We start from the raw sequence: 19,481 nt of genomic DNA, 5'->3' as shown, positions 1-19,481 counted from the left end.
TGGTGGTGGGAGTGTCATGGTCTGGGGCTGCATGAGTGCTGCCGGCACTGGGGAGCTACAGTTCATTTGTGGGAACCATGAATGCCAACATGTACTGTGACATACTGAAGCAGAGCATGATCCCCTCCCTTCGAGAGACTGGGCCGCAGGGCAGTATTCCAACATGATAACGACCCCAAACACACCTCCAAGACGACCACTGCCTTGCTAAAGAAGCTGAGGGTAAAGGTGATGACTAAACCCTATTAAGCATCTGTGGGGCATCCTCAAACGGAAGGTGGAGGAGCGCAAGGTCTCTAACATCCACCAGCTCCATGATGTCGTCATGGAGGAGTGGAAGAGGACTCCAGTGGAAACCTGTGAAGCTCTGGTGAACTCCATGCCCAAGAGGGTTAAGGCAGTGCTGGAAAATAATGGTGGCCACACAAAATATTGACACTTTGGGCCCAATTTGGACATTTTCACTTAGGGGTGTACTCACTTTTGTGGCCAGCGGTTTAGACATTAATGGCTGTGTGTTGAGTTATTTTGAGGGGACAGCAAATTTACACTGTTATACAAGCTGTACACTCACTACTTTACATTGTAGCAAAGTGTCATTTTTTCAGTGTTGTCACATGAAAAGATATAATAAAATATTTACAAAAATGTGAGGGGTGTACTCACTTCTGTGAGATACTGTATATTAATGTATCTTTTCACATATGATGCTGTGAATCCTTAATTGGGTTTGTTCATTCATTCAAAAACCCACAAATATAGACAAACCCAACCGTTGGGTTAAAAAATAATTAGAAAATTTAACCCAACGGTTGGATTTGTCCATTTTTGACCCAGATTTGGGTTGAAACAACCCAGCATTTTTTAGAGTGTGGATATAGAGGCACAGCCTATTCCTGAATATATGCTCAATCATCTAATTTGGGAAGAGTGACACTTAAATCAACATTATTTATGATTATATTGCTATATAGTTAAAATGGCACAAAGACTTACGACTCTGCTGTTAAGCTGTGCATCTATTAGTTTCAGTGATATCCATTATAGTCAGGAAATGTTTTTGTTTAAGAAGCTACGATTATCCTAACTAAACCAATCTATGGCAATGTGAGACCACATAATTGAAAAGAAGGATGTTATGTTGGTAAACAGCCAGTTTTCATGTTGCTAAGCTGCAGTTATGTAACAACCCTGTGCCCAAATGTGACTAGGCACAGTTTGGACAGTCCAGCTGAGAATTACAGTGTTTTTTATTTGTGAATCCTACCTTCCTCAAACAACCACACCGTGGCCTATCTTTAACGATCAGTGCATTTTATTTTCATCACAGTACAAAAATAAATAAAAATAAGCAGAAACAAAATGCAAAAAATTACAGCAACAGATTTTCATCTTTTTTAAAAGAACAAAACAGTAACAGATCCGTCCCCCTCCCTCCCACCCGCCTGTCAAACTCTAGCCCGATACTATAGAGTCCTACCCTCTAATAAGCACGGCCATGCTCTGATCCTAGAAAATCAACATACACACGTCACATTCTTCGATACAAATACATTCACTCGCACTCACACGCTCATGCAATCCTTTTTTGTAACACTGTTTTCAGTTCTACAAAGAATTACACAACAGATACAGAGAGAGTTTGACAGGAGTTTTAATCTTTTACTTCTCTTTTTTAAGTGTTGTACTTGATTTCAAAGGACTACTCTGTGATGCAAGTGAAAAAAATGGCACATTTGTTGTGGGCTGGGGGCAAATAATAGCAGGCAAGCGGTGAAACAGGGCTCACCTACTTCAACCCCCACAACCTCAAACCCCTGCAGTCTCCTCATACAAATATCTCACAGAAAAGTGCAAGTCCCATATCCAAACCTCTCCTGGCACGTTTTTTGAACAAATTATTGGCTTCCTTTAACCTTCAGTCACGTAAAGCAATGCAGCAGGGCGAGCAGTCGCACAGAATCCATCCATCCCACTTTCAGATCATGAGAAGAACAGGCTTTTGCATGAATTAACAGATAGACATAATAATGTTTGCTTATATGACTGTCACATTCTTTTTTTTTCTTTTTTCTTTTTTTGACTATAAAGAAAGAGATACATAACTACTGAAAGAAAGCATGCACAATTTAGCACTGCTGAGATGTTTTAAAGTGGGCAAATAGATCATATAACACGCAATCCCTCCAGTATCCAAGGTCCAGTTCGATTGATGTCATCAACGTGTGTCTGCAAATGGCAGTTTGTAATATTGTTTAGTACTTTAACGTGAATCTGATAATAAATATGCTGCTTATCTCCAGAAATAGACCACATCTCATCCAATTTAATGCCCGGAGCTTGTGTTTGGCGTGTGCTGTCATGGGATAATCACTCATGATTGCTTTTGCAGTGCTGATATGTAGAACATCCCAACAGTACTTCACAGAGAAATTGGTTTCAGGTATTTAACCTCGAATGAAACCGATCGTCTGTCACTATGATGAATTACCTTGGTGTTTCTCAGATTTGAAAATGGTTTAAAACTAAGCTCTTATAGACGTTATCGCCTTGAATAATTCATTCAAATGCAAATGTGCATTAACCGTAATCTTCATTCTCACCAAAAGGTAGCCATCAAACTAATTTCTGCACTGTTTTTTCACAACACGTTACTAAAATCTCTAAATGCAAGAGAGAAATGTGTGAAAATAATTAATAAATAACAATAAATTACGATTTCGATAGATACTTGTTGTTATTAATGACAATCCTACCGTTCCAAACTTTGCCGGCCTTTGGTATGTGTTTTTAGACCTACATGATTTTCATCAAAGGTATGGCACTGTTTTTGATACATTTACAGGCTTTTCTGTACAGAGCCCCCTGTTGAAACTAGTCTGAGTATAAAACGAAATGACAAAACAATGGCTCATCGAAGCAGGCATAGCAAGATAAACTATTTTTTTTTTTTTTTTTTTCAGATTTCATTCCCTAAACACATATACAGTCGGCTTAAAAAACTCAAAGTACTTAACTTCATCCAGGTTGTATGTGCATTCAGATGAATACAGTTGTTTTAAAAAATGAAAAAGCTTCAGAGACGTAAACCACAGAGAGGTCTGTTTAACTCTGTATCATGGATGAAAATAAAGTAGGTCTTTCTTACAAATGTGCTGACAACCTCTTCACCATCTATATCAACAGCCACTGTGCAATGCTGGCCTCAAAGTCATTTCCCTTTATTCTTTGTTTGTGGCTTGCGGACATAAACACGCCCAACGTTTCCCTTTTTGCAAATGGCTGTAACAGAGCATTTTCAACAGCAGTGTGTTTATCATTCAGTGTGTGTCTGGTTTCATGGACACAGGAGTTCAAGTGTCTGTTGATTATGAATCAACCTCCAGTTCTATTGACAGTGGTGGCAAACATATTGGTGCAAAGTGTCCAGAAGTCAGCTAGACAACAGCTGGAGTCCTGTCCACATTCATTGTTGTGTTGTTCTTTTTATCTCGTTGTGTCTTTTGAAGTCTTTTAGGTCAGTGCTTTTAAATATTCACTACTTTAGAGCGCTTGGTACACTCAAATCTGGCATTTTTTCTTTGTATTCAGGTCCAAAATTATTCAATTGCCATTGGTAAAGGTAATGAAAGACTCACTACTCCTTTTAAACAACATTAGCATCACCCATTGCTTCCTATAAAATGTACGAATGCGAATAATCCACTGAAACATATCCCATTAATTATTCCACCCTTGTAGGAACTATTTAAAGGGATAGTTCACCTAAAAATGAAAATCATCATTTCATCATTTACTCACACTCTTTCTTTCATCAGCACAACACAAAAAAGAAGATATTTTGAAGAACTGTTTTCACTCTTAAAAATAAAGGTTCTTTATTGGCATTGATGGTTCCATGAAAAACCCTTAAAGGAATAGTTCACCTAAAAATGAAAATTCTGTCATCATTTACTCACCTTCAAGTTGTTTCAAACCTGTATGAATGTCTTTTTTTTCTGCTGAACACAACAGAAGATATTTTGAAGAATGTTGGTAACCAAACAGTGGGCCCCATTGACTTCCATAGTATGGAAAAAACAAAAAAAATACAGTGGAAGTCAATGGGGTCCATCAACTGTTTGGTTACCCATATTCTTCAAAATTTCTTTTTTTGTGTTCAACGTAAGAAAGAAATTCATACAGGTTTGGAACAACTTGAAAATAAGTAAATGATGACAGAATTTTCATTTTTGAGTTAACTATCCCTTCAACAAACTATGGAAACTTTCCATTCCACAAAAGGTTCTTTATAGTGGAATAATGTTGTTTAGACTTTTTAAATGTCTTTCGCACTTAGAAAAAAAAACCCAGAAACTGTTCAGTGAAAGGTTCTTTGAGGAACCAAAAATCGTTTATCTGTGGCATCGCTGTAAAACCCCCCTTTGAAACCTTGATTTTTAAGAGTGTACAGTTAAAGCCAATGGGGTCCAAAACAACCCTGTTGGACCCCATTGATTCTCAGGACTACGAAACACTGAGACATTTGTCAAAATATCTTCTTTTGTGTTCCACAGAAAAAAGAAGGTCATATAGGTTTGATGACATGAGGGTGAGTAAATTTCTATCCCTTTATAAATAACCATCCCTTTCTAAAAATGCCAGACAAGAGTGCCACCAAAAGACATCTCCAGAGCCCCCTCACCGGTCCAGGCCGATGAGCAGACGACTCCTCTCCTCCTCCTTCTGGCTCTCATTTTTGAGGTCTGCAAAGACCTGGGTGAAATAGTGAGGATCCGAGTTGATCTGCAGCATCTTGGCGCTCATCATATTGATGATGGACAGACAGCGGTCCCAGAATGTCTCCTTGGAGGTCTCCACCAGGAATGGCTTGAGAGGGTATGAGATCTCATTGCCCATGTAAGAGTAAGACAGATAGAGGCAGGTCAGCAGCACGGCCTGCAGCTCATGCTCCGTGGCCACCTCAGAGGAGACCACGTCGCGGCAGAGCATGTAGACGAAAACCACGTTGGCCGGGGTGATGAAACCCTGGTCCTGCCAGCCCTGCAGCAGCAGAGAACGGTCCACGCTGCGGAGCCAAAGCACAGGGTCGGTGGGGGAAAGGTGCTTGAGCCGGTAGCACCTCCGGCAGAGGAACTCCCCCAGGCAGCGCAGTAGCTCGCTGGTGGAGGCTTGGACAATCACCCTCTTGGGTGTCCCGGGAACAACGTTGGAGTTGGAAAGAGGTGCCTTCTTGACAGAAGAAGCCGTGTTGTTGGAGTTTTTGGAGCCTTGGTTTGATGGACTCGACTGGTCCTGCGTAAAGGAGGAGAGATTTGCACAAGACTGTGACTTCTTGAGGTTCTCATTGTTGAGGTGAGAAACATTGTTCTGGTAGTTGGTGTTAGGCTGCACCTTCTTAGACCCCTTTTTCTTGGCCGAGACGGCTACTATTCGTTTCCACGGCAGTACGTTGATGAACGGGTGCCGTTTTAGGTTCTTGTCTTTGGCGTTCTTGCTGTTCTGAACCGCCGTGTAGTGGCCCACGGTGGCCGGGCCATCCTCAAACAGGGCGGCCTTCCTGTAGCTGGGTGATAGCGATAGCACGGTTCCCATGATGCCGGGGAGCAGGTTATCAGGATCTCAAGGTTAGGGGTCAGCTAAAGAAGGTGCCAAACTGGAGCCCCACTGCTTCCTAAGACTAGTTCAGTCTGCGTTAGACATCCAAATTTAGGTTGGTGCTCTATTTAAAAAAGAATTATGACGGGATGGATGAGGGCTCTGTCACGGCAAAGCCTATAAGAAACAAAAAAACAAAAACAAAAAACAAAACATATATAAATATATATTAAATTGGTTCTTTCCTGGCACATTTCTGATATATACATAGCAATAATATAAGTGTGTATTTTGATTTTAAGTAGCATTTTAGCATCACAGAGTTTTTATACTGCAGATGTATGGAGTATGCAGTATAATAGGCTCTCCTCAGATTAAAATATGCATTTTTAATTATATAAATGTATTGTTTTATCTGTTTTATTTTAGCTGGTTTGTTTTTTTGCAAGCTCAAGTCATCTACAAATATAGGGTTGTACCTGTAGTGTCCTAACAACAGTGATGCTGCATGTTGGCTTGGCCATTAGGCCTTTTGTTTCCAATAAAATAATCTTACATTATTAATGTTATCCAAGATGATTGGACAATTGGTTTTCTCAAGTGTCAAAATAATTAACTTGGGTAAAAAATGTCAATATATCATTGATATATAGGCCTATGTAATCTATTCTGCACACGTTAACTTATAATTGCTTTTTACTTAAGATGATTTAGGATCTTTCTTTGTGGTTTTAAATTTGACGATAGTCTACCCTGCTGTTTTGTTTGTGTCGAAAACAGGCCTTAAAGGCATTGTGTCGTAGATTCAAGTAAGATGCAGTTCTTCCCTGGCACGCACTCACAATAACATGGAAATCGTTCGTTTTCAACTGTATGTTTGGTTAAAATATAAACAATTGATTTGTGTAGCTCTACAGCACTTAAAATAATTGACACCCCACATTTATACCTATATATAGCCTATATTTTACACAGCAAACTCAAACCCGCCAATGAACATAAATAAAGACATCGCCATGATTGCAGAGTCCAGTGTTTACTGCTCTCTTGTAAATACTGATTCCACCGTTCGTAAATTTGTATTTAATGGGACATGTAGGCTAGTATAATACCTCATTCTCATTCAATACATGTTTGTAGATTATTTAACAAAAAATATAAGAAAAAAACAACCACTTTCATTTTGCTACTATAATGCATTTATGCTTTGCTGAAATATGTCAGCCACTGTCCAAGGTTCTGAAAATGTGAGATCCTCCCTGCGATGTTTACATGAGCACGAGAGATTACTGACACTGATTCTCATCATCACGTCAACAAAATTAGAAGAAAGAAAGAAAGAAAGAAAGAGATTAAATGTTAACCAAGCCAGCTTACAATTCCTCTCCAAATACTGTAAAACCTTGAAAATATGACCAACAATCCACCAAATATAACATGTATGATTACAGAGGATTCGATGAAATGCAGCTCACTTACAGGAATCTGCTCTCCTCCACGATGCTTTGGCAAAACAAGAGCCGCAGTAATGGCTGTCTGGGTTTATCCTTGATAAACTGCGCATCAAGGAGATGCAAAAACCGCCACACCAAGTAAAAGATTTAATTTCAAGATTGTCAGGATGCCTAAAATGTAATAAAATAATAGGCTTTTAATCAAACAAAACAATCTTCACGTCTTGTCGGAGGTCTCTGTAGGCGCTCCAGTGGTCTGGGGATGCTGGATGTCTCCTTTGGTTGGTGATGCTGAGAACTGTGAAGCTGTGCTATTGGTCCACACCAGCAGATACGGGATTTAGGTTGATGTTGTGCTGTCAGAGCCGCGCGCACTGCGTCCTGCTGTTAGAAAACCTGTGCTAGAGCGCCTCACTGTGGTCTGTTTCTCCACTGCCCCGCCTTCGTACACTTGGCAATCATAACAAACTTTTAGACTCCGAGGTCATTTTTAAAGTTAAATAATAATAATAATAATAGAATAAAAATAACAGACTAAAGATTTTTTATTTATTTATAAATATTACAACTAATATTTAGTTATAATTATATGCATCTAAATTCATTAGTATAGGCTATAAATTTAGCTAGGCTACATAAAAATAATTTATAGCCTATACTCCAACTAAATATATTTTAAAAAATGTCATATTTAGGCTATTATACGTATTTACATCCTTTTTTTATTATTATTATAATTTTTTTTTAATAAATAGGCTATTGGTCACTTATAACATTGTTGTTGCTCAGGTGAACCGAGACTGATGGTGCGTACAAGTCATGTATTTATGAGGTGAACGCATGCTACCACAAAGTCGTAAATACGATTGGGAAGCTCGGGATTTTCTTTATGGGGGCGTGTCAGTGAGAAACCCAAGCTTTTTTTTATTTACAACAAAATAAATCAATGCCTGCACAAAACAAAACTGTAATATAACAATAATAGTCCCATGTAACGAGAAAGTTTACAGTTGCTTCATAAATTAATTAAAAACATAAAAAGCAAAACATTCTTAATTTTCTAGATTTTCTTAATTTTCTAGAAGTAGAGTTTAAAAACCTTGCTGTATTTTTGTGTAGTTAATTAAGAGAAGGTACACCGCCATCTTGCTCCGACGAAAGTGACTTGAACGCACCTGACGTAAACACGACTTCGCAACTCGTAAATACGAGCTTCCCAGGAAGGCTTAACGCACCATATGTAACTTTTCAAATAATTTATACACAGGCTTATTGATATTTTGGGCCGACTTTTTGCTATTTCCTTCTGTATTTGATTGATAGGCCTATGTTTCTTTAACCATGTAGAAAAGGACGTGTATATAGATTTAATCGCACATAAAGGCCTATTATTTATTTATGTATTTATTGACTGAATATTTATTGACATGATGTGAAGGCCAAGTGTGGTAACCCTTACTCGGAATTTGCCCTCTGCATTTAACCCATCAAAGTTAGTGCACACATTAGGAGCAGTGAGTAGTGAACACACACACTGCAAACCGTGGACACACATAGAAGGCACCCAGGGAGTGATTAGGGGTTAGGTGCCTTGCTCAAGTGCACCTCAGTTTTTTTTTTTTTTTTTTTTAAATTCGGAATAGCCTACATAATTCTGTATATAAAATCTTGATATAATTTTTCATTCAGTAGAATGCACTGGATTTCACCCTAGGATTGTCGATGACATGGAAGGATAACTGAACAGCAGGCTCTGTCACCACCTACTGACCATAAACAACAACAACAAATTCTCTAAGCAGTATGATAGCCTGCTAAATGCCATGGTCTGAATAATAGCCTAATAATATTTAGGCCTACAATAATTATTAATATTTACATTAATTTTAATTATTACAATTATAAATAAGTCCATTTTAATCATGTGGCAGTCACTTTTATCCATAGCAACTTACACAAATGAAAAGTAAAAGAACAGAAAAACAAAAGAAACTGCAATGTATAAGATGTAAATATTTTAGCTACTCCATCTTGCACTAGAAAAAGTAAAAGTAAAAAAAAAACTACAAAACCCAGCCTACCACCTCAGGCACGCACGTACGTACTTATAACGCACTTCCGGGTGAGTTCGCAAGTGCTTGTGGGCAGTGAGATTTTTGAATAGGGAAGATGGCAGCCGCGGCAGTGGTGGAGTTTCAGAGAGCTCAGTCTCTCATCAGCACAGACAGAAACGCATCTATTGACATTTTACATTCAATAGGTAAAGCTATGTTCAAATTATTTTATAAAACTTTACTTTTTACTCTGCATGACTACTTTAATGCTTCAGTATTGGGAAGGCTAAGGTACCATGAGCCGGTGCTGCGGTGCTGACTCACTGTACTGTGTGTGCGCGCGTCTCAAAACATTGTAAGCTGCCTTCATAGGCAACATTTTTAGACCTTATGGCTGCGTTCGAAAGTTCAAATCAAGCATAGAACAAAGACAACCCTTTTTTTACTTCATATGCGTGCTTAAACATATTAATCGAACGTTCGAACGCGCCTCCGATACCCTAAAAAACTGTCTAGGTAGGCAGCCCGCTACGTTTTGACACACAGCTCAGTGTGAATGGACAGTTAGCTTGCACTATTAGCCACCCTTCCAGGCCAAGGCGCATTTTAACACATTTATCTGGGATTTATCTTAATTTTGTATTAATAGTAACTCAACCGATGACATTTTATTTGGAGATTCACTTATTTTGACAATTTTAACTTTATTAACTTGATGTGCTTCATACCAACCCTAAGACAATCTTTGACATTTTTTGCTGTCGTGACTTTGACTGAGATTTATTTATTTCTGTTTTGGCTGCTGAAATCCTAAATGTTTTCGTAAATATATGAACTTTCTGTTTAGGTCATAACACGCATTCTTAGTTTAAGCAGTTTTGTACAGTAAAATAAGTTGGCTTTTGACTAATAAAAACTTGTGCCGATTATTTGCTTTCTTATGCCTGTTTATCTTTGTCGACTCCCAAGACATACGTTTCTTTCTTGTCAACCTTTTTTTATTAATATAATTTTTTTCTAAGGCTCACATAATGACAAACTGGTTTTAAATGAGTTAGCCAAGATCATAAGTCATAATTAATTGGTTATTTTTACGTTGTTAGTCTTAAAAAAAAAAAAAAAAAAAAACTTTAAGTATTTATTTAGATCCTCCTTAATTCGTAGAGACAACTATAACTAGTCATTTGTAGGCTGATTTCCCCGAAAAGTGTAAACAAAACATTACTGTTATTTTGAGCATGCTGACAGGCCTAACACAGCAACAGTGACTCAACCAATGACATGAGGCTGGGGGCGGGACTATGTGTTGTCCTACCAATGTCTGATAGGGGGAGTGTTTGGGGAAAATCCGTTGAAAGTCATTAGAACAGTCAGCAGAAATTACACATTTTACCTGTAGGGTGCATTTATTGATTACATTTTTTTTTTTTTTTTCAGTTAACTGAATATATATATTTTTATATATATCTCCTGGTAACTTTAATTCTAACTGCCACTTATGTACAAAAGCTGTAGGTCAAATACTTTCTATTGGAAGGTTTATTAGAGGATGTTGGTCTTAGTTACCGCTTAACTTTGTGTTGTTGTGACTTTGTCTGGCTTTTTCAGTGAGACGGGATGTCCAAGAGGATGATGAAGAGGCGGTTCGTGTCAAGGAGCAAAGTATCCTGGAGCTGGGCACTCTTCTGGCCAAGACGGGACAAGCTGCAGGTGGCAGTCAACATTTTTAGGCAGATGCCTATTATGGAAATTCTTTACTTTGTTCTGACACATCATCATCATTCTGCATGTTTTTTAGAGCTTGGAGGCCTGCTGAAGTTTGTGAGGCCTTTCTTGATCTCCATAAGCAAGGCAAAGGCAGCACGGTTGGTGCGCTCGCTCCTGGATCTATTTCTGGACATGGAGGCAGCCACGGGCCAGGAGGTTGAGCTGTGTCTGGAATGCATTGAATGGGCTAAAGCTGAGAAGAGAACCTTCCTCAGACAGGCCCTAGAGGTAAACATAATGAAACACAGCTGAGCATCAGCTTTGAACTGTCAGGATGATCAGAGCTAGTACCCAAGCCAATAATTAATATAAAATGGGTAGTTCCAACTCTAAGATCTGATTGGATGCCATAAAAGAGCCTATATATACAGAACTGTGACATCAAGTGAATTGTAAATTACTGTACCAAATTAAAACAAAACCTTTAAAACATTTTATAAAAGCAATAAGCATTACATATGTTTCAGTGTTTTTGGAGCGTTGCATTTTCTTAAAACCAACCACACTTCAAAACCAGTAATATAGATTTAAAAAAAACAAAAAAAAAACACGTATATATTCTTAATTAAATTAATTATTAAATTATCACTATTCCTTCCTATCCTATAATTTATCACTATTCCTTCCCTTTTTTTGTCAGGCTCGACTCATTTCACTCTATTTTGACACCAAGAGATACCAGGAAGCACTTCACCTAGGTAAGAATGATCAAATTTGTTTATTTAATCACTAATTAATTTTTTTATTAGATTTTTTTTCTCATTCTTGTATGATTTGTAATAAACCAACATTGTATTCAATTAGAAAATTATAATATATAAGCATTCTCTTCAGAGCTTTCTGACTTTTGGATCCCACTGTGTAACTACTATACTATACTGTATAACTACTAACTTATTTTTGTACTCTGTTATATTTTTGATGTAGTTGGAACTTTAAGATTAATATATTCTTTTAAGATTGTAAGCTCTGTTCTTTCTCCTCAGAGTCACAGTTGCTGCAGGAACTGAAGAAGATGGATGATAAAGCTCTGCTCGTTGAGGTCCAGCTGCTAGAGAGTAAAACCTACCACGCTCTCAGCAACCTTCCCAAAGCCAGGGCTGCCCTCACCTCAGCCAGGACCACCGCCAATGCCATTTACTGTCCCCCAAAGCTCCAGGCAGCTCTTGATATGCAGTCAGGCAAGTCTCACTTCTCTGTTTACAGATCTACAAGTGCGTTTGAGATTGGAAGTTTGCTTCTTATTGATTGGAGACTATTTCCCCCTTTCACTCCAGGTATCACCCATGCAGCTGAGGAAAAAGATTGGAAAACTGCCTATTCTTACTTCTTTGAGGCTTTTGAGGGCTACGATTCCATTGACAGCCCCAGGGCAGTCACTGCACTGAAATACATGCTCCTCTGCAAGATCATGCTCAGCTTGTAAGTGAGATAATCGCTTGCATTTTATCCCTGTTTTTGTGTGGGAGGCCACAGGATAATACAACAGTCATTGTGTTAGTTACGCCAAGCACTGTTATGTAACGCATACTTACTAAGTAATACTTAGGCTTTCATTTCTTCAGTACAATCCATCTCCATAATGCATCGCCTACACTTAATGACTCGTGTAGCTAAAATACAGTATAGCATGTATTTAAAAAAACGCAACTTGCACACTACTGTTCAAAAGTTTGAGGTTGGTAAGAATTTCTTAGTGTTTTTCAAAGAAGTCCCTTATACTCCTCCAGTCTGCATTTGTTTTTTTTTTATCAAAAGTACAGTAAAAACTAGTGATGCACATTTTTTTTTTTTTTTACCAAAGCACCGTAATTATTTTTTTCATTTACCCGAAAATCAAAACCAAAAATAGTTTAATAATTAATTAATCAAATGTATTTAATAATCAACACTCAAATGGAAGGTGTGTTGTAAACATTTAAATTGCACACAGTGCAGTTTTTATGTTAACTTTTTACTCATGTAAGAGATGATAATGGTCACAGAGCGCCCTCAGGTGACCGTTATGATTATTATCGTTAGAATTAATATGCTACCTACAGTTGATTAATGAATATTTTTAAATCATCCTCTAAATTATCATCTCTTCCTTGCAGTGAGTTAACAACAATGCCACAGATTAGTAAAACACTTTGTAAAACACATTAAATTGAGTTAGACTAAATATATTTTAATAATAAATAATATAAAACAAAATTTTACCTTGTATAATTTCATTTTATTTAACAATTCATCTCTATAATACTGTCTCTCTATATTTTAATGTTTTAATCAAGTAATGATAAATAAAAAAAGGTAAAACTAGAACCAGCATGAAATAAATGTTAAAGTAGAAATAAGAAAGCTGCAAACTGCATCTATTGTTTCAAACTCATTCGCTCTCTCTCTCACACTTAGTCCTTTCTGTGTTAGATTTTGGCAAATAGTGCTTCAGCGAGTGTACATAGAATGTACGCTCGAAATCAGAGTGCATTGTGGGTACAAACAAGTGAATGAATGTAGGGAAAGAAGTTGTTCACTCAGAATTTGGACACCCGATAATAGTGCACTATATAGTGGATAGGGAGCGGTTTCAGACACACCTATTGATATTGAACGGCTTTCCTGAAGTAACTAACATTACGTGGCATATTGTTTACAAACTGTTTTATTGATGTCTTTCCATTGTTGAAACACTTATTGATTATATGAGACATGATACATTTCAAAATGAAACTCAATTAAAAACATATTATTGTTAGCCCAGCCATAGCATCCACACAATTGACGTTTAACAGTTGTAACTTATCCACGTTGTGTGTATGAAATGGACACGGAGAAGTGACACCGTTTTGGTGAAGGATTTTGGCTCAACTTTTTGGTTGCTGATATTTTAGTGCATCACTAGAACAAATCATATTGTACAATTTTTATTTAAAATGTTTACATTAATAATATATTACTTTATATTATAGCATCATTACTCCAGTTTTAAGTGTCACGTGATCCTTCAGAAATCATTCTAATGTGCTGATTTGCGGCTCAAGAAACATTTTTGAAAAACTTTTGATCAATATAATGTATCCCTGCTGAATAAAAGTATTCAATTGTTTTCTTCCAGGCCAGAGGAGGTACAGACCTTGATCAGTGGCAAACTGGCTCTGCGATATGCAGGGCGACAGGTAAGCTCATTAAAATTCCAGTGTCTTTTTATAGATGAAATTACTGCTTACAAACTAATGCTCTACAGAGGCAATTCATGGTTTTTGTGCAGCAGGCTTTTATGTTTGACCATGTGCTTTTAACAACCTGTTACACGTCTGACAAATCTTTTTTTTTCTTTCTAAGCAAGTGCTCATTTATAGTTGTGCCCTGTAATTTTTGTTTTCTCCATCAGACCGATGCACTGAGATGTATAGCACAAGCCAGCAAGAACAGATCATTAGCAGATTTTGAAAAGGTGAGATTTTGCTTTATGTCTGTATATATTTTTCAGCGGACGTTTCTGATGTCATGCTCAGCTTACTGTTTGCTCTTTCACACATGAAGGCCCTGACAGAGTACAGTAAAGAGCTGAGGGACGACCCCATCATCAGCACACATTTGGCCAAGCTTTATGATAATTTGCTGGAACAGAACCTCATTCGGGTCATTGAGCCTTTTTCCAGAGTACAGGTATTGTGTGTCTTTCATAGATATTTTCACCCTTAAATGCGTTTTATTTGTTTATTGTAAATATAATACTTTTAAGAAATTCAGGATTTTATCTAAAAAAAGACCAATACATTTCTCTGACAACTCCAACAGCTTTTACTTAATTGTTAAAGTCATTTTTATGTCCTTTTTTCTCTTTTCAAGATTACACATATAGCAGGTCTCATCAAACTCTCAAAGGTACGAACTGTTCTTTTCTTTTCATAAGCTTTTCACTCTCATACAGAGTATTGTGTATAGCTTTAAATTGATATTAGCTTAGGAAATCATGTTTTCAATGTCACCATTAACTAAAAACATGACAAACTATAAAATGAAACAATAGATACGTAATCATTTATACAATATCACTAAAATAAAATGCTCTGTCTGTTATTTGTTGTGGCCCACAGGATGATGTTGAGAGAAAACTGTCACAAATGATCCTGGACAAAAAGTTTCATGGTTAGTCTATTTTTTGTCATTATCTTGATTATCATTATTATTACTATTTATTTATTTTTTTATTTTAAGAAATTGTTGCAGAGCACTACAAAAAAAATAGCAGCCAGCCGAAGTAAATAAAAAATGTCAGTGCTGTGTTGTAGTGGTTTCTGCAGACATCTTGTACCAATGGTGCTTATGGGTGACTGAAATCCAGCCTGTGATCCCAATCCGATCCTATTCCCCCTCTCTTCTCAATAATTTCTTGTCTCTTTCTGCATTATGTAGCTAAATTATCCAATGAGATTGAAAAAAATCGCCAAAATATCTTAAGCCTCATGTTGCGTTCCGGTCATTTTGACCCAGAGGATATTCTTTTCCCTGAAAATGCTAGTTAATGATATTGAACTGGATTAAAACCTACTGACTTTGCTCACACAGGGTATAACAGCTTCCCCAAAATGTTTTGATCATTTTTGTACTATTTCTACTTTGTTACACTTGTGGTGTTTCCCATCAAAAATGACTGGCCTGCAAAAAATAGCTTCTTTCAATTAGGACAGGTTTTGCATTTTCTTTTTGGTACTGATTGATCGTATGCCTCGTTGGGCCTGTTTACACCTGGTCACTTCATGCATTTTCTCTGATCAAATAGCTATTTGGTCGTAAAAGGACCAGGTCTAAATGCCCTCCGAAACGCATTTTAGATGGATTTGATTGCTCAAACCACTTTAGGAGGTGGTCTGACTGGGATGCATTCCAGTCAAAACTGAACTAGTCTAAATGTATCTGTTTGTTGAAACCACGTATGTAAATTTTACTCCTTCCAGAAATGCTTAAAAATAAACGCATGACAGTGTTATAGGTTAAGCGTTATAGGCTAAATAACATGTTATAGCCAGATATGACAGTGCTACTGCAGCACACATCGCCGCAGATGAGCAGCTGAGGAGCTCTTCAGCAAGCCGACGCGCAAACTACCGCAAATGAAACTGAAAGTAGTCACAGATGCTCAACACACAATCATCTTTATTAAAAGTAATGAGACTAAATGATCTTACCAGTGCTGTTGCCGTGCTCTCTCCTATTGCGGTCTTTGATTTTGCAGCTCATATTTGTTGCTTTCAGTGACGTGAACTCTTATTAAATCTGCATATATTGCGGGAATTGAAGATCAGATTTATATCCGCTTTGCGGAGACAATCATATGGCCAAGTGTAAATGGAACCATTTGGTAAATCAGATAACTATCTAGTCAGTAAAAACGCATGAAGTGACCAGGTGTAAATAGCCCCGTTGATTACGTTTACATGTGCACCAATAATGTGGTAAATTCTAATAATCAGAGTAAGGACTTCATTTCAGTAAGATGTTTACATGACATAAAAAAAAAAATAAAAAAAAAACACTCACTCCTGTTTACAAGCAATTTTCATTATTCTGATTACTCTTTAAGAACTGTGATTATTTTTACAGCCATTATTCACATACCAAATTATGAACTCACATACGGTACACATACAGGCCAAGCTCTTCCAGTGCACACGGACTTGTTCGCCCGTTGTTTGGTATCCACTATCCAGCCTCAATCACTATTCTGGTGACGCACTAAAAATGTCTCCGTTTAAATGTTTTTGACCATTAATATACTGCATTATATTAATGCCATGCAACAATGTCAGCATGAACTCAGTTTCTTCAGCACCCCAAAAATGCACATGGTCAGAGTGGAATAAATGCGATTAAAGTGTTTACATGCCTGTTTATTGTGATTAAAATATGCCATGTTTTATATTATGAATATGGTTGCTACAATTAAGAGCTTAATTGTATCAATTTAAGTATTGCGTTTACATGAGGTAAAGTTTAATCACAATATTGCCTAAATCTCATTATAATCGCATTATGAGGGTGCATGTAAATGTAGTCACTGATCTGAGCTTATGCATCTCAGTTTTTGAGTGAAAAAAGATGACTCAAGCTTATTCACCCACAAAAAACAGTTGCATAAGATTAGATCAATAATGAGGCCTACATTCAGTCAGTTCCAAAAATAATGCAAAACGTGTGATAATTAAATGAATCCAATATTTGGTGTTGATAGCATAATGAGTGATTTACGAGCAAGTCTGGTCATTTTTGACCAGGAACACCAAATTATATAAAGGATTTTCAGCACAGCACAATTCATTTGTTTGTCTGTTGGATTTGTACTATTGCAGGCATCCTTGACCAAGGTGAAGGAGTGCTCATCATATTTGAAGAGCCGCCTGTGGACAAGACTTACGACGCAGCTCTAGAAACCATACAGAACATGAGCAAAGTCGTGGATTCACTGTACAACAAGGCTAAGAAGTTAACATAGGTGAGGTGTTAAATGCTCGTTTCTTTGATCTGATTTCGTAAACATGTTTCTAATGCATGTTTGTGTTTTCCTCTCCTGCAGAATAAACGACAGAAGCTGCTGCTGCGTGAAATGGTTGTATGCGTGAGTTTGCCCGTGTGTATGTGTGTATGGCCAACATGTGGAACTTTTTTTTCACAGCAAAAAGGGACAACATTGAGCAAGATCTACTTGTTCCCCAGTTGAGAGTTTTTAATGTTTCTTTTCTTTCAAACGGACAATTTCATCTTTCTGATCTTTGGAATTTTTTTTTTTTTTGTGTTCTTCTCTGTATCTCTCAACGGCCAACACAGGCCTTCAGGGAATGTTGTACAACTACAATAAAATCCTAAAATGTCATATAGAAATGTATAGCTCTTCTACATTTAAAGTTTTTTAATTACAGCAACTTTGTGATACAGACTCCTGGTTTCTGTTATCAGAGGTTCATCGGTTGTTTGCAGTAGTGCATATCTTTTTTTTCTCAATTTATGGATGCACATTTTATCTGATTGTTGTAAGTGAGAGATTCAAAGGAACTTGGCTGTAATCAAGAGGCTCTGTAATAAGCACAGTTGCCAATCATATTACCACACACTATAAAATTATTTAGTATGATCAAGGGTATTGTTTGCTGTTTACTTTTGCAGTATACCGTCTTTACGGTTTTGTATTTACAGTGTACTGTTTGCCAAGTTAGGGTGGTTATATTAAATGGCCCAGTCCTACAAAGGTTTTAGTCCTCTTTGATTAAAAGATCCTTTTCCCACTGCACTGAAGTTTCTTTTATCGTTCATTCATTCATTTTTTTTTTTTTTTTTTTTCTCCACGATCAGTAACTCAATGCAAACTTCATTTCTAGTTTGCCAGCAATAGACCATAATATAAGTTATATACCCACAATATTGTTGTTATTTTACATTTCATTGTTTTGTAAATTTTATCGATTTTCTTGTAAATGTATGCTTTCACACATCCTTTGCAAAAATATAATTTATGTTCTCATTTATTCTGTTTAGTGTGCAATTATAAAAATTCTTGTGGGAGAATGGTGTTTTTAAATGACTTTTTAAAGTCCAGTGTTAATTTGAGAGCTTCCTGCATGTGATTGTGATTGATTGATTTGTAGTGGCGATCTAGCATTGATCATTCGAAAATTTAGTGAGACACTAAACACTTTGGAAAGTAATGTTTTTTTTTTTTTTTTTTGGGTCCACAAATGTCCGCTGTCCAAAGCTCAAAAATTCAAGCATTGAAGTCTTGGTATAGGCAGATTACAGTTTGAGGAAAGTGACTTTGTTTTATTTTTGTATGAGTTGGCCTGTTCATTAATTAAAGTGTTTTGATTACATTTACTGGTTTTGAGGGAAATTATCCTTATCTCTTGTGTGTACACATGTATAAATACAGGGCAGTTTCCCTTTGTGCACGTTTTGCAGCGGGTTTTCTTGTGATGAAGTAATTGGAGATATTTTCACATCAAGTACTAAATCACAAGGACATTTGTTCATGAGAACTATAAAATTATCAAAAATGTTGTTGCTGAGGTTGAAACAATGTTATGTACATCCCTTTCAAATAGAAAAACAATAACCACATAATTTATTAGATTCTCAAATTAGTTATTTTTTTTCCACTGGAAAACCTGTCAGTTGTGTAACTGTCTCTTTAAGATTAAACTAGCTCAGATTACTGTATTTGATAACGATATAAAAGCTTAAAGCAGAAGACTTAAGTTCCATTTTAGGTAGGTATTGGTTTGTATTTCTAGTTAAAAGATTTATTATGGCTGCAGAGGGCAGACAGAACTGATTCGACTAAAAATATAATTACACTAAAAAAAAATATCGCAATAATTATAACAACAACTGAACAACCTAACTAGCTGGGTGAATAAGTGTACATTTGTCTTATTCCATATTACAGTTTATTTTAATGAACCTCTACATTCTCATAATTTGAACAGCTTGGGTTTGCTTAAAATAAATAAATAAATACACGAATAATACAACCCAGCCCTTTGTTTAAATGAATGTGGATGGTAAACCTTTATTTTGAAATAAAGCGAAATCCTCAGGTAGCTTAAACCTACCTTTATTTTTTTTTTAA

The 19,481-nt window shown here is 36.8% G+C and overlaps 2 protein-coding genes across 2 annotated transcripts; one reads left to right on the top strand and one right to left on the bottom strand.

Moving 5' to 3' along the window:
• Window positions 1–1,638: 1,638 nt before the first annotated feature.
• Window positions 1,639–7,381, bottom strand: cdk5r1b (cyclin-dependent kinase 5, regulatory subunit 1b (p35)). The gene is made up of 2 exons (XM_051914241.1): window positions 7,078–7,381; window positions 1,639–5,775 (listed from the first exon to the last, which is right to left on the bottom strand). The coding sequence occupies exon 2, from the start codon at window positions 5,593–5,595 to the stop codon at window positions 4,681–4,683; it is 915 nt and encodes a 304-aa protein (XP_051770201.1). The 5' UTR covers window positions 5,596–5,775; window positions 7,078–7,381; the 3' UTR covers window positions 1,639–4,680.
• Window positions 7,382–9,144: 1,763 nt separating this feature from the next.
• On the top strand, window positions 9,145–18,723 carry psmd11b (proteasome 26S subunit, non-ATPase 11b). The gene is made up of 13 exons (XM_051914300.1): window positions 9,145–9,312; window positions 10,715–10,816; window positions 10,905–11,101; window positions 11,514–11,571; window positions 11,860–12,054; window positions 12,151–12,295; window positions 13,974–14,034; window positions 14,250–14,312; window positions 14,402–14,527; window positions 14,711–14,746; window positions 14,959–15,010; window positions 17,212–17,354; window positions 17,436–18,723. The coding sequence occupies exons 1-12, from the start codon at window positions 9,222–9,224 to the stop codon at window positions 17,352–17,354; spliced, it is 1,269 nt and encodes a 422-aa protein (XP_051770260.1). The 5' UTR covers window positions 9,145–9,221; the 3' UTR covers window positions 17,436–18,723.
• Window positions 18,724–19,481: the final 758 nt, after the last annotated feature.

Source organism: Ctenopharyngodon idella, chromosome 12 (assembly GCF_019924925.1).
Source record: "Ctenopharyngodon idella isolate HZGC_01 chromosome 12, HZGC01, whole genome shotgun sequence".
NCBI lineage: Eukaryota > Metazoa > Chordata > Actinopteri > Cypriniformes > Xenocyprididae > Ctenopharyngodon > Ctenopharyngodon idella.
The sequence above is the reverse complement of the archived record's forward strand: the minus strand, read 5'-3'. Positions and strand labels throughout refer to the sequence as shown.

Coding starts and splice junctions, on each gene's coding strand:
- psmd11b (XM_051914300.1), top strand. CDS start 9,222: ATGGCAGCCGCGGCAGTGGTGGAGTTTCAGAGAGCTCAGTCTCTCATC. Junction 9,313..10,714: donor TGACATTTTACATTCAATAG/GTAAAGCTATGT, acceptor TGGCTTTTTCAG/TGAGACGGGATGTCCAAGAG. Junction 11,102..11,513: donor TCCTCAGACAGGCCCTAGAG/GTAAACATAATG, acceptor TTTTTTTGTCAG/GCTCGACTCATTTCACTCTA.
- cdk5r1b (XM_051914241.1), bottom strand. CDS start 5,595: ATGGGAACCGTGCTATCGCTATCACCCAGCTACAGGAAGGCCGCCCTG.